Here is a 14446-nt window from a genome sequence, read left to right as displayed (position 1 = left end):
TCAAGGGTGTGTAGTGTATCAAAATGTGTCAGGACCCTCTCAGGGGGTAGTGTGGTCGCACAGTGTCAGGACCCTCTCAGGTATGTTTGGGGTTTCACAGTGGGTCAGACCCTATCAGGGGTGTGTGGGTTCTCAGTGTGTCAGGACCCTGTCAGGAGCGTGTGGTGTCTAATGCTTTATCAAGACCCTGTCAGAGTTGAGTGTGGTCTCATAGTCTATCGGGACACTGCAGGGGTGCGTGGGTTCTGAAAGTCTGTCGGGACACTACCAGGGGTGTGTGGCATCTCACTGTGTGTAATGAATATGCCAGGGTTGTGTGGGGTCTACAGTGTGTCAGGACCCTGTCAGCGGTGTGTGGTGTCTCACAGTGTGTCAGGACCCTGCATTGGTGTGTGGCATCTCATAGTCTGTCGGGAACCTGCCAGGGTTCAGCGGGGTCTCACAGTGTGTCAGGACCCTGTCAGGGGTGTGTGGTGTCTCACAGTGGGTCAGGACCCTGCATTGGTGTGTGTGGCATCTCACAGTGTGTCAGGACCCTGCCAGGGGTGTGTGGGGTCACACAGTGTGTCAGAACCCTGTCGGGGTTGTGTGGGGCTTCACAGTCTGTCAGGACCCTGTCAAGGGTGTGTGTGGTTTCACAGTGTGTCAGAACCCTTGTCAGGGTTGTGTGGGGTTTTGTGGTGTGTCAGGATCCTGTCAGGGGTGTGTGGGATCTTACAGTGTGTCAGGAACCTGTCAGGGGTGTGTGGGTCTCACATTGTATCACGACCCTTCTAGGGTTTTATGGGGTCTCAGTGTGTCAGGACCCTGCCGGGGTATGTGGGATCTCAGGGTGTGTCAGGACCCTGTCAGGGGTGTGTGGGGTCTCACAGTGTGTCAGGGCCCTGTCAGACGTGTGTGGAGTCTCACAGTGTGTCAGGACCCTGTCAGGAGTGTGTGGAGTCTCACAGTGTGTCAGGACCCTGTCAGGGATGTCTGGGGTCTCATGGTGTGTCAGGACCCTTCCAGTGGTGTATGGGTTCTGGCTGTATGTTGGTATGCTGCCAGGGGTGTCTGGGGTCTCACAGTATGTCAGGACCCTGTCAGAGACATGTGGGATCTCAAGTGTGTCAGGACCCTGTCAGGTGTGTGTATTGTCTCACAGTTGGTCAAGACTCTGTCAGGGGTGTGTGGGGTCTCACAATGTGTCAGGAACCTGTCAGATATGTCAGGGGTCTCTATTCAATGTATTCAGCTGTGATAGGTGTTAGGGTTAATTTGCGACTGCCAGTTCAGGTCAGCGTGATATTAGCAGACAGAAATACAAGGGAGGGAGGGAGCGAAACAAAGAATTCCTTTGTGCCGAAACTGCTAGTGTCACATGATTCAGTAAAACAGGGAACTCGTGAAGAAATGGCATCGGACCAAGGACACAAGTGTCCAGCATTACCAAATATGTGTAGCGAGGGGTTGGCTAAGGGAAAAGGGGTATAAATAAGAAAAGAATGTAAGGGGAGGCCAGAACGCGCCTTCTCCAGCAGGGTCGTGTCTCCTCGCTGTGCCAGTTACGCTTCTGCATTAAAGCCAAGTTTTGTAATATTCAGGTGTCGGTTGTCTCTCTTCCTAAACGAACACAGGGCAGAATTTAAAGCCCAACATAGGGAACGTAGGAAAACATTGCTTGTGGACATATTTAATTTAGAGAATGTGATAGTGGTAGAAATGATGTTCCTCAATTATCAAGATGTGTATCTGTTTCATATTCAGAAATGGGTGTGGGAATTTCACTGTCGGGTGTGTTTCCTTTGTAAACAGGATGAAGGAGAATGAGGAACAAGCTTGTAGCGATTTACTAAACCCATGTTCAGGGACACTGAGGGGTTTCATTGACCGGGTGTGGACTGGAACAGCATTAACAGAGATCTCAGAGACATGAGTAGTTTGTAAACCTCCTGATTGGTCTATCTCTGGTACCAAATTTAAATTATCATCTTTGGGATTTGTTCCTGTAAGTGAGAGAGACTGAACCAGGGTTCTGGCCGAGATTCCCTATATTTCTGTTAAGAGCTTCGAATAATCAGATAAGACATGGTCTGATGCAATATTAGTAAGTTTTGTGATATTTGTCTTCCCTACGCTCTCTCCTGTGTTAAATATGCAGTTGAGTGATCCAACTCAGTCTGCGATGATGAAGCCTTACAATCTTTCAGCCCATGCACTGTCCCGGGCTCCATTTTCACAGACATGATGGGCTTATGGATGTAGTGAGCTCCCATCCAGATGGTCACAATTTAACTAATTGCAATATTATTTATAGATATTTTCAGTCCTCTGCACCTTCCTTGCCGCGATCCCACAACCCTCGGTTTCCCTGTCCTAATTCCCATCTCTCACCCTTCCACAGTGTCCATCACACAACACCGGCAGACAGGAATTTCAGCTTCTGTGGACTGAGCTGAGGAATACATCCCCCAGTCTCACCCTCTCTAACACTGTAGCAGTGTTTGCACTAGGGAGTGCAGATGTGAACACAGCGGCGTTCATCTGCTGCTCTGTGGTTGAACAGACCAGTTGGGATGTTACCTGCTTTTCTAATTAAAGTGATGCTATTATTACTATTCTGTGACGGGAACTTCAGTGGATGCCCAACTCTAAGAAAAGATAATCTGCAGGAACTGGGGGAGTTTAGAAAATGGTTCAGGATCAGTCTGTTCAGGAGGGGGCAGTGGCTGACAAGAGAAGGTTTTGACTTTTTGGTGTGAAGAAATATAATTTTTTCCCCATACTCCGGATCGCCCCCTTCTCCACTCAGACTCCGGTGGGAATCTGTAGTTGCAGGACCCAGAGCGGTGTGACCACTTTCCTCAAACTCGCCAGCTCTCTGCCTCTTTCCTCAAAATGTCCTTTGAAAACTTTCCCGCTAGCAAACACGTTTCCCTGTGTCTCACTGTGTTCACTGTCACTGTGCCAATATTTATCTGGTCAGATCCTTGGGGCTCAAAAACTGAACCGCCCGACGCAAATTACAACCGCTGGTGAAAACAGAGGTCAAGTTTCAACTTGATGAACTCTGCTTCAGCCTCATCTGGATCATTGCGTACCGTTCCGATTACCCCACTACCGGAGGGATGTAGAGGCCTTAGAGAGGGAGCAGAAGAGGTTTACCGGGATGCTGCCTGCTTTAGAGGGAATGCGCTATCATGAGAGGCTGGATAAAATTAGGTTGTTTTCTCTGGATCATCGGAGGCTCTGGGGAGCTCTGACACAGGATGACAAGATTATGAGAGGCATACATAGAGTGGACAGAGAGAATCGGTTTCCCGCGGTTGAAATGTCTGTTACCAGAGGGAATACATTGAAGGTGAGAGAGTGTAGAATGAAGGGGAACGTGAGGGATAGGACTTTTAATCAGAGAGTCGTGGCTTCCTGGAACGCACTGTCTGGTAAGGTGGGAGAGGCAAATTATTAGAAGCTTCTAAGAGACGTTCAGATAGGCACATGGATGTAAGGAAGATGGAGGCAAATGGAGATGCTGTAGGAAGGAGAGATTAGAGTTTGGGTGTGTTTTATTTTTTTCTTGTGTTATTCCTGTGTTATACTCATTAACGTTCAATGCATGTTCACTTACCTTTCAGCTCACTGAGAATCTTTAGTAAAATTTGAGCGGGAATTGGTCGATGGGACGGATCACAACCTGTTTGAATTTAAACAAATTGAGGAAATCATTTTTGTCAAATTGTAAACTGTGCTTTGTTGCGATCCAAATTTAAATTAATCTCTGATATAATCTTACCATATATCTGTATCTCTTTCAGTATTTTGTCCAAATTTGGGACAACAATCCGCATTTTCACAAAGGTTTCCCACATCACCCTCTGGGCGCGGGAGCCTTTCTCCATCACCAGGCTCAGGAGGAGTTTAGAACTGTCCGCCCGCTCTCCCTTATCAGCGAGATCAGAGATTTTCTGTGAAGAGTAACGGTGAACATATTGGGGACTGACAGATTCACAGAGAATGAGAAGTAAATGATGTGCTCTGTAACGGGATCACACTGAGCAGTCACCCTGACGGGTGCTGATCCTGTCTGGACATGGACTGTACATTCTGAGTGCAGAGCACACGGAGGGACATTCACCGTGAACCTGGTCCACCAGTCAATGAGATCCTGGCTGGTCTGTGACCGCTTCATTGACATGGCTCCAAATCCATAAATAATTCCTCATCGAATTTGACGGAGCAAAACAGAAATCAGAAAATATAGATCACAGATGAAAGAAATCAGGAAGGTTCTTGTATCAGAGTGAGCAGTCTCAGAGAAGTTTGCAGAAAAGATTATGTGATTCATCTCCTCATTCCGCCGGTGTCCAACATGACAGCGGATTACCGGCTGACACCTGATGCATTTCCTTTGCCTTTTCCAGTGGAGGTTTATTCAGTGATTACACATTACAACACGGCAGTATTCCCCGATCCACACTGTTTGCAGTTATAGATTGTAACACAATCTTTTCCACCCAGAACAGAACACACTGGAGCTCCTGTGGCACCCACTGATGATGTCCCGGTTCTCTCTGACATCCTGCCGTCACGCTGCACACTCTTCCCAAAATAAAATTTGTACCGTATTTTATGACTGAAAAGCTGGGAGTGTTGTGGATAGTGTGGAGGGCTGTCAGAGGTTACAGTGGGACATTGATAGGATGCAAAACTGGGCTGAGAAGTGGCAGATGGATTTCAACCCTAATAAGTGGGAGGTGGTTCATTTTGGTAGATCAAATATGATGGCAGAGTGTAGTATTAATGGTAAGACTCTTGGCAGTGTGGAGGATCAGAGGGATCTTGGGGTCCGAGTCCATAGGATGCTCAAAGCAGCTGCGCAGGTTGACTCTGTGGTTAAGAAGGCGTACGGTGTATAGGCCTTCATCAATCGTGGAATTGGATTTAGGAGCCGAGAGGTAATGTTGCATATATATTGGACCCTGGTCAGACCCCACTTGGAATACTGTGCTCAGTTCTGGTCGTCTCACTACAGGAAGGATGTGGCAGCCATAGAAAGGCTGCAGAGGAGATTTACAAGGATATTGCCTGGATTGGGGAGCATGCATTATGAGAATAGGTTGAGTGACTCGGCCTTTTATCCTTGGAGCGACGGAGGATGAGAGGTGACCGGATGGAGCTGTATAAATTGATGAGAGACATTGATCATGTGGATAGTCAGAGGCTTTTTCCCTCGGCTGAAATGGTTTCCACAAGAGGACACAGGTTTAAGGTACCGCGGAGTAGGTACAGAGATGTCAGGGGTAGGTGTTTTACTCAGAGAATGGTGAGTGCGTGGAATGGGCTACCGGCAGTCGTTGGTTTTCTATGTTTCTATATCCATTTAAACTCATTTATTGCAACCTCGTTCAATTGTTACCTGCTCCTCTTGCTCTGAGCATTCAGCTGCAACTGGGGGTATTTACACCTCTTTCAATTACTGCTTCTGATTCACAGTTTTAAGAATTATATACATTTATTTGTGAAATATTCTTATGCTTTATTATCTGATAAATCAGAGTTACAACACCTATCAGTCCTGTGATGTGTGAAAATTCAAACTCATTCTCCCTCCCACTCACCCGATGTTCCTCTCCACTGAACTGATTCTCAGCCGTTAACGCCAGGCTCACTCCGGGCACCCCTCCTTCCATCGCCTGCTCTAGCCTGTCCCGGTAGAAGTCCGTCAAATGCAGCAGCTGGAAATCGTCCCAGCTTGCCAGGAGCTCGGTGATCACTGAGCCCGGACCTGTGATGGAAAATGGAGAAAATTGAAGACATTACCGAACACCTATTGGTCAGCAAATTTCTCTCTGGAGCCTGAAGACGCAGTTTCTGTGCAACAGGTGACCGAACACAATCCGAAATAGACGCACTAATGTGTTACTGTTTGAAAGGACAAGTCAGGGAAGGAATTACACAGTGAAAGACAGGGCAGTGCAGAGTGCACTGAGAAAGTAGATATAACCCAAAGGAATTTAATTAATTGAAAGTAGTGTCACGTGGAGATAGGGTCGTAAAGAAAGCTTTGATACATTGGATGTTATAATTCTAACTGTTGAGGATAGACACACACAATGCTGGAGAAATTCAGCAGGCAGTCAGCAACTAAGGAAACATGTATACAGCTGACGTTGTAGGCTGGGACGCTTCGCGAAACATTGATTCCCATAGCTGCTGACTGACCTGCTGAGATCCTCCAGCATTTTGTGTGCATTGCTTAGATTACCGGAATCTGCAGATTTTCTCGTCTCTGTTGAGCAGAGAAATTGGCATGTCATGTTGGATTCGTATGAGTCGTTCACGAGGTCTCATTTGGAGTATTGCATGCAGTTCCAACTTGGATCAGCTTTGGAGGCATTCAGTTCTCAGTAATTACACCTGCACTTTTGGACAGGCAGATGGATGTAAGGAAGATGGAGGCACATGGTGTAGGAAGGAGAGATTAGAGTTTGGTTATGTTTGATTTATTTATTAGCTGGGTTCAGCATAATATTATACGCTTAATGGCATATCCCTGTGTTGTATGATTCAATATTAACTGCACATTCACTTACCTTTCAGCTCACTGAGAAACTTTAGTAAATGTTGAGCAGGAATTGGTCAATGGGAAGGATCACAACTTGTTTGAAATTAAACAAATTGAGGAAATCATTTTTGTAAAATTGTAAAGTGTGCTGTGTTGCGATCAAAATTTAAATTAATCTCTGATATTATCTCACCATAAATCTGGATTTCCTTCAGTATTTTGTCAAAATTTGGAACACCAATCTGCATTTTCACAAAGGTTTCCCAAATCACCCTTGGGGCGCGAGAGCCTTTCTCCATCACCAGGCTCCGGAGGAGTTTAGAACTGTCCGCCCGCTCTCCCTTATCAGCAAGATCAGAGATTTTCTGTGAAGAGTAACGGTGAACATATTGGGGACTGACAGATTCACAGAGAATGAGAAGTAAATGATGTGCTCTGTAACGGGATCACACTGAGCAGTCACCCTGACGGGTGCTGATCCTGTCTGGACATGGGCTGTACATTCTGAGTGCAGAGCACACGGAGGGACATTCACCGTGAACCTGGTCCACCAGTCAATGAGATCCTGGCTGGTCTGTGACCGCTTCATTGACATGGCTCCAAATCCATAAATAATTCCTCATTGGATTTGACGGTGTAAAACAGAAATCAGAAAATAACCATTACAGATGAGGAAAGAATTCAGGAAGATTTTTATAACAGAGAGAGCAGTCACAGGGAAGTTGCAGAAAAGATGATGTGATTCATCTCCTCAATCAGCCAGTGTCCAACATGACAGCGGATTACCGGCTGACACCTGATGCCTTTCCTTTGCCTTTTCCATTGGAGGTTCATTCAGTGATTACACATTACAACATAGCAGTATTCCCCAATTCACACTTTTTGCGTAGAAACATAGAAAACATACAGTACAATACATGCCCTTCGGCCCACAAAGTTGTGCCAGACATGTCCCTACCTTAGAAATTACTAGGCTTACCTATAGTCCTCTATCTTTCTAAGCTCCATGTACCTATCTAAAAGTCTCTTAACAGACCCTACCATACCTGCCTTCACCACCGTTGCTGGCAGCCCATTCCACGCACTCAGCATTCTCTGAGTAAAAAAACACTCCTGACATCTCCTCTATACGTACTCCACAGCACCTTAAACCTGTGTCCTTTTGTGCCAACCATTTCAGCCCTGCAAAAAAGTCTCTGACTATCCACACGATCAATGCCTCTCATCATCTTATACCCCTCTATCAGGTCACATCTCATCCTCCTTCGCTCCAAGGAGAAAAGGCCGAGTTCACTTAACCTATTCTCATAAGGCATGCTATACAATCCAGGCAACATCCTTGTAAATCTCCTCTTCACCCTTTCTATAGCTTCCACATCCTTTCTGTAGTGAGGCGACCAGAACTGAGCACAGTACTACAGGTGGGGTCTGACCAGAGTCCTATACAGCTGCAACATTACCTCTCGGCTCCTAAATTAAAATCCTCTATTGATGAAGGGCAATACACCATACGTCTTCTTAACTACAGGATCAACCTGCGCAGCTGCTTTGAGGGTCCTGTGGTCTCGGACCCCAAGATCCCTCTGATCTTCCACGCTGCCAATAGTCTTACCATTAATACAATATTCTGGCATCATATTTGACCTACCTTACTGAACCTCATCACACTTATCTTGGTTGAACTCCATCTGCCACTTAGCCCAGTTTTGCATTCTATCAATGTCCCGCTGTAACCTCTGACAGCCCTCCATACGATCCATAACACCCCCAACCTTTGTGTCACCAGCAAACTTTCTAACCCATCCCTCCACCTCCTCATCAAGATCATTTATAAAAATCACGAAGAGTAAGTGTCCCAGAACAGATCCCTGAGGCACTCCACTGATCACCGGCCTCCATGCAGTATATGACCCGTCTAAACCACTCTTTGCCTTCAGTGGGCAAGCCAGTTCTAGATCCACAAAGCAATGTCCCCTTGGATCCCATGTCTCCTTACTTTCTTAATAAGCCTTGCAATTACAGATTGTAACACAATCATCTTCACCCAGAACAGAACACACTCGAGCTCCTGTGGCACCCACTGATAATGCCCCAGTTCTCACTGACATCCTGCCGTCACACTGTACACTCTTCCCGAAATAATATTCCTGCCATATTTCCATTTAATCACGTTTATTGCAACATCATAGAACTGTTGCCTACTCCTCTCGCTCTGAACATTGAGCCGCCAGCAGGGGTATTTACAACTCTTTCAATCATTGGTTGAGATTCACATTTTTAAGAATTATATATACTTCTTTGTAATTTGTTTTTATACTTTGACATCCTGATGAAACAGAGTTCCGACACCCATCAGTCCTGTGATGTGTGAAAATTCAAACCTATTCTCCCTCCCACTCACCCGATGTTCCTCTCCGCTGAACTGATTCTCGGCCGTTAACGCCAGGCTCACTCCGTGCACCCCTCCTTCCATCGCCTGCTCCAGCCTGTCCCGGTAGAAGTCCGTCAACTGCAGCAGCTGGAAATCGTCACAGATTGCCAGGAGCTCGGTGATCACTCTCAGATCTGTGAAGGAAAATGGGGAGAATTAAAGAAATGATCGAACACCTAATGGACCACAAATTTCTCTCTGGATCCTAAAGACAGGGTTTCTGTGCAGCACGTCGCCGAACAAAATCCTAAATAGACACACTAATATGTTACAATTTGGAAGGACAGATCAGAGAAGGAATTTCACAGTGAAAGACAGGGCAGTGAGTAGTGAACTGAGGAACATGGATACGACCCCAAGGATTTGAATTGATTTTAATTAATTGATTTAATTAATTGGTGGATTGAGGAGATGAATCACATCATCTTTTCTGCAACTTCCCTGTGACTGCTCACTCTGTTATAAAAACCTTCCTGAATTCTTTCCTCATCTGTGATGGTTATTTTCTGATTTCTGTTTTACGTCGTCAAATCCAATGAGGAATTATTTATGGATTTGGAGCCACGTCAATGAAGCGGTCACAGACCAGCCAGTGGTGTCACGTGGAGTTAGGAGTGTAAAGAAATGTTTGATACACTGGATTTTATAAATCCAACCGTGAGTAGAGACATACACAAGCTGCTGTAAGAATTCAAAAGTTCAGGCAGCAACGATGGAAATGTGTATACAGTCTATGTCATGGGCCGAGAACCTTCCCAAAACATCAACACTTTACTCTTTCCCATAGCTGATGTCTGGCCGCTGAGTTCCTCAAGCATCTTCTGTGTGATGTTTAGAATTCCGGATTCTACAGATTTTCTCATCTCACAGTGTGTCAGGACCCTGTCAGGTGTGTGTGGGGTATCACAGTGTGTCAGGACCCTGTGAGGAGTATGTTGGGACTCACAGTGTGTCAGGACCCTGTCAGGTGTGTGGGGTCTCACAGTGTGTCAGGACCCTGTCAGGGGTGTGTGGGGTCTCAGTGTGTCAGGACCCTGTCAGGGGTGTGTGGGGTCTTGCAGTGTGTCAGGACCCCGTCAGGTGTGTGTGGGGTCTCACAGTGTGTCAGGACCCTGTGAGGGGTATGTTGGGACTCACAGTGTGTCAGGACCCTGTCAGGGGTGTGTGGGGTCTCACAGTGTGTCAAGACCCTGTGAGGGGTATGTTGGGACTCAGTGTGTCAGGACCCTGTCAGGGTTGTGTGGGGTCTCACAGTGTGTCAGGACCATGTCAGGGGTGTGTGGGGTCTCACAGTGTGTCAGGACCCTGTCAGGTGAGTGTGGGGTCTCCATTCAATGTACTTGGTTGTGATAGGGAGCGTAGGAAAACATTGATTGTGGACATATTTACTTTAGAGAATGTGATAGTATTAGAAATGATGTTCTTCAATTATCGGGGAGTGTTTCTGCTTCATATTCAGAAATGGGTGTGGGAATTTCACTGTTGTGTCTGTTCCCTCGGCAAACAACATGAGGAATAGTGAAGAACAAGCTTGCAGCAATTTACCAAATCCATGTTGTGGGGTTTCATTCAGCGGATGTGGACTGGAACTACATTGACTGAAGTGACAGAGGCATGAGTAGTTTGTAAACTTCCCGATTTGTCTATCTGTGGTCCCATGTTTAAATTATCATCTTTGGGATTTGTTCTTGTAAATGAGAGACCCTAAACCAAGGTTTTGGCCGAGATTCCTTATATTTCTGTTAAGAGCTTGGAATAATCAGATAAAACATGGGCTGATGCAATATTAGTAAGTTTTGTGATATTTGTCTTTCCTACACTCTCTCCTCTGTTAAATGTTCAGCTGTGTGATCGAACTCAGTCTGCGATGATGAAGCCTTACAATCTCTGAGCCCATGCACTGCCCCGGGCTTCATTTTCACGGACATGATGGGCTTATGGATGTAGTGAGCTTCCCATCCAGACGGTCACAATTTAACTAATTGCAATATTATTTATAGATATTTTCAGTCCTTTCCACCTTCCTTGCCGTGAACCCACAACTCTCGGTTTCCCTGTCCTAATTCCCATCTCTCACCCTTCCACAGTGCCCATCACACAACACCGGCAGACAGGAATTTCAGCTTCTGTGGACTGAGCTGAGGAATATGTCCCCCAGTCTCACCCTCTCTAACACTGTAGCAGTGTTTGCACTAGGGAGTGCAGATGTGAACACAGCGGGGTTCATCTGCTGCTCTGTGGTTGAACAGACCAGTTGGGATGTTACCTGCTTTTCTAATTAAAGTGATGCTATTATTACTATTCTCTGACTGGAACTTCAGTGGATGCCCAACTCTAAGAAAAGATAATCTGCAGGAACTGGTGAGTTTAGAAAATGGTTAAGGATGAGGCTGTTCAGGAGGGGGCAGTGGCTGGCAAGAGAAGGTTTTGACTTTTTGGTGTGAAGAAATATGTATTTTTTTCCATTCTCCAGATCGCCCCTTCTCCACTCAGACTCCGGTGGGATCTGTAGTTGCAGGCCCCAGAGCGGTGTGACCACTTTCCTCAAACTCGCCAGCTCTCTGCCTCTTTCCTCAAAATGTCCTTTGAAAACTCTCCCTCTAGCAAACACATTTCCCTGTGTCTCACTGTGTTCTCTGTCACAGTGCCAATATTTACCTGGTCAGAGCCTTGGGGCTCAACAACTGAACCGCCTGACGCAAATTACAACCGTTGGTGGAAACAGAGGTCAAGTTTCAACTTGATGAACTCTGCTTCAGCCTCCTCTGGGCCATTGCGTACCGTTCTGATCACCCCACTACCGGAGGGATGCTGAGGCTTTAGAGAGGGTGCAGAAGAGGTTTACCGGGATGTTGCCTGCTTTAGAGGGCATGTGCTGTCATGAGAGCCTGGATAAATTTGGAATGTTTTCTCTGGATCATCAGAGATTGAGGGAGCTCTGACAACTATCCAAAATTATGAGACTTAGATAGAGTGGGCAGAGAGAGTCAGTCTCCTGGGTTTGAAATATCTGTTACTAGAGGGCGTGCAGTGAAGATGAGTGGGGTTTGGATTAAGGGGGATGTGAGTGGTAGTGTTTTTTTTTTAAAATCAGAGAGTTGTGGATACCTGGAACACACTGCCTGGTAAGGTGGTAGAGGCAAATTGTTAGAGACTTCTAAGAGATGTTTGGACAGGCACATGGATGCAAGGAGGATGGAGGCAGATGGACATGGTGAAGGAAGGAGAGATTAGAGTTTGGGTGTGTTTGATTTATTTCTTAGCTATTTCGGCACAATATTATTTGCCTAATGGCTTATTCCTGTGTTATACTCTGCAATGTTCAATGCATGTTCACTTACCTTTCAGCTCACTGAGAATCTTTAGTAAAAGTTGAGCGGGAATTGGTCGATGGGAAGAATCACAACCTGTTTGAATTTAAACAAATTGAGGAAATCATTTCTGTCAAATTGTAACGTGTACTGTATTCAATCCAAATTTGAGTTCATCGCTGATATTATCTCACCATGTTCCTGTATTTCCTTCAGTATTTTGTCCAACTCTGGAACACCAATCCGCATTTTCACAAAGGTTTCCCACATCACCCTCCGGGCGCGGGAGCCTTTCTCCATCACCAGGCTCAGGAGGAGTTTAGAACTGTCCGCCCGCTCTCCCTTTTCAGCGAGATCAGAGATTTTCTGTGAAGAGTAACAGTGAACATATTGGGGACTGACAGATTCACACAGAGAATGAGAAGTAAATGATGTGCTCTGTAACGGGATCACACTGAGCAGTCACCCGGACGGGTGCTGATCCTGTCTGGACATGGACTGTACATTCTGAGTGCAGAGCACATGGAGGGACATTCACCGTGAACCTGGTCCACCAGTCAATGAGATCCTGGCTGGTCTGTGACCGCTTCATTGACGTGGCTCCAAATCCATAAATAATTCCTCACTGGATTTGACGGTGTAAAACAGAAATCAGAAAATAATGCGCACAGATGAAGAAAGAAAACAGGAGGGCTTTAGTAACAGAGTGAGTTGCAGAGAAGTTTCAGAAAATATGATGTGATTCATCTCCTTAATCCGCCAGTGTCCAACATGACAGCGGATTACCGGCTGACACCTCATGCCTTTCATTTGCCTTTTCCAGTGGAGGTTTATTCAGTGATTACACATTACAACATGGCAGTATTCCGCAATTCACACTGTTTGCAGTTACGGATTGATACACTATCATCTCCACTCAGAACAGAACACATTCAAGCTCCTGTGGCACCCACAGATGATGTCCCAGTTCTCACGGTCATCCTGCCATCACGCTGCACGGTCTTGCCAAACCGAAACTTCCTGTAATATTTCAAATTAATACTTCAAGCCCACACAACTCAACTCACTCTGAACATTGAGCAGCTACCCACCAGTCCGCTGGGTCTTTTCACCCCTTTCTATCACTAGATCAGATTCACATTTTTGTGTTTCTATGTACAGTATTTATTTCCCGGTTGTTCCTTTATCTAATGTAATATCTGATGAGTCAGAGTTCCGGCACCCATCAGTCCTGTGATGTGCAAAAATTCAGACTCATTCTCCTTCCCACTCACCTGATGTTCCTTTACACTGAACTGATTCTTGGCCATTAACGCCAGGCTCACTCCGTGCACCCCTCCTTCCATCGCCTGCTCCAGCCTGTCCCGGTAGAAGTCCGTCAACTGCAGCAGCTGGAAATCGTTCCAGCTTGCCAGGAGCTCAGTGATCACTGAGCTCGGACCTGTGAAGGAAAATGGGGAAAATTAAATAAATTACTGACCCCATATTGGGCAGCGACTGTCTCTCTGGAACCTAAAGATGGTGCGCCAGGTCACAAAACACAGTCCGAAATATATATGCAAACATGAGGAAATCTGCAGGTGCTGGAAATTCAAGCAATACACACAAAATGCTGGTGAACGCAACAGGCCAGGCAGCATCTATAGGAAGACGTACAGTCGATGTTTCGGGGCAAGACCCTTCATCAGGACTAACTGAAAGAAGAGATAGTAAGAGATTTGTAAGTGGGAGGGGGAGGGGTGATCTGAAATGATAGGAGGAGACAGGAGGGGGAGGGATGGAGCTAAGAGCTGGAAAGTTGATTGGCAAAAGGGATACCAGGCTGGAGAAGGGAGAGGATCATGGGACGGGAGGCCTAGGGAGAAAGAAAGGGGGAGGGGAGCCCAGAGAGTGGAGAGCTGGTAAAGAGTTATAGTGAGAGGGACAGAAGGAGAAAAAAGTGGGAGAGAGTAAAAAAAGGGGAAAATAATAATAAATAAATAAACAAACAAACAAACAAGGGACGGGGTATGAAGGGGAGAAGAGGCATTAACGGAAGATAGAGAAGTCAATGTTTACGAACGGAAGGAGGGGCATTAATGGAAGTTAGAGAAGTCAATGTTTATGAAGGGGAGGGGGGGGGTGACTTTAACTTCCGTTGATACTCCTTCTCTGTCATCT

The 14446-nt window shown here is 46.0% G+C and overlaps 1 protein-coding gene across 1 annotated transcript; it reads right to left on the bottom strand.

The window, feature by feature from the left end:
- Positions 1-3710: 3710 nt before the first annotated feature.
- Positions 3711-13596, bottom strand: LOC140723053 (uncharacterized). The gene is made up of 5 exons (XM_073037670.1): positions 13561-13596; positions 12481-12652; positions 12317-12382; positions 8946-9109; positions 3711-3944 (listed from the first exon to the last, which is right to left on the bottom strand). Exons 1-5 carry the CDS (start codon positions 13594-13596, stop codon positions 3711-3713), a joined length of 672 nt encoding a protein of 223 aa, XP_072893771.1.
- Between the last annotated feature and the right edge of the window lie 850 nt (positions 13597-14446).

This window comes from Hemitrygon akajei, unplaced genomic scaffold, assembly GCF_048418815.1.
Source record: "Hemitrygon akajei unplaced genomic scaffold, sHemAka1.3 Scf000099, whole genome shotgun sequence".
In the NCBI taxonomy this organism is placed as follows: domain Eukaryota; kingdom Metazoa; phylum Chordata; class Chondrichthyes; order Myliobatiformes; family Dasyatidae; genus Hemitrygon; species Hemitrygon akajei.
This window is presented reverse-complemented; position numbering and strand designations above follow the sequence as displayed.

Excerpts from the sequence above, each read along its gene's own strand:
- LOC140723053 (XM_073037670.1), bottom strand. The coding sequence starts at position 13,596 with ATGGCCAAGAATCAGTTCAGTGTAAAGGAACATCAG. Across the intron at positions 12,383-12,480 it reads GAAGGAAATACAGGAACATG|GTTGTGATTCTTCCCATCGA; the intron begins GTGAGATAATAT and ends AAATTCAAACAG. Across the intron at positions 9,110-12,316 it reads GATTCTCAGTGAGCTGAAAG|ATCTGAGAGTGATCACCGAG; the intron begins GTAAGTGAACAT and ends TTTCCTTCACAG.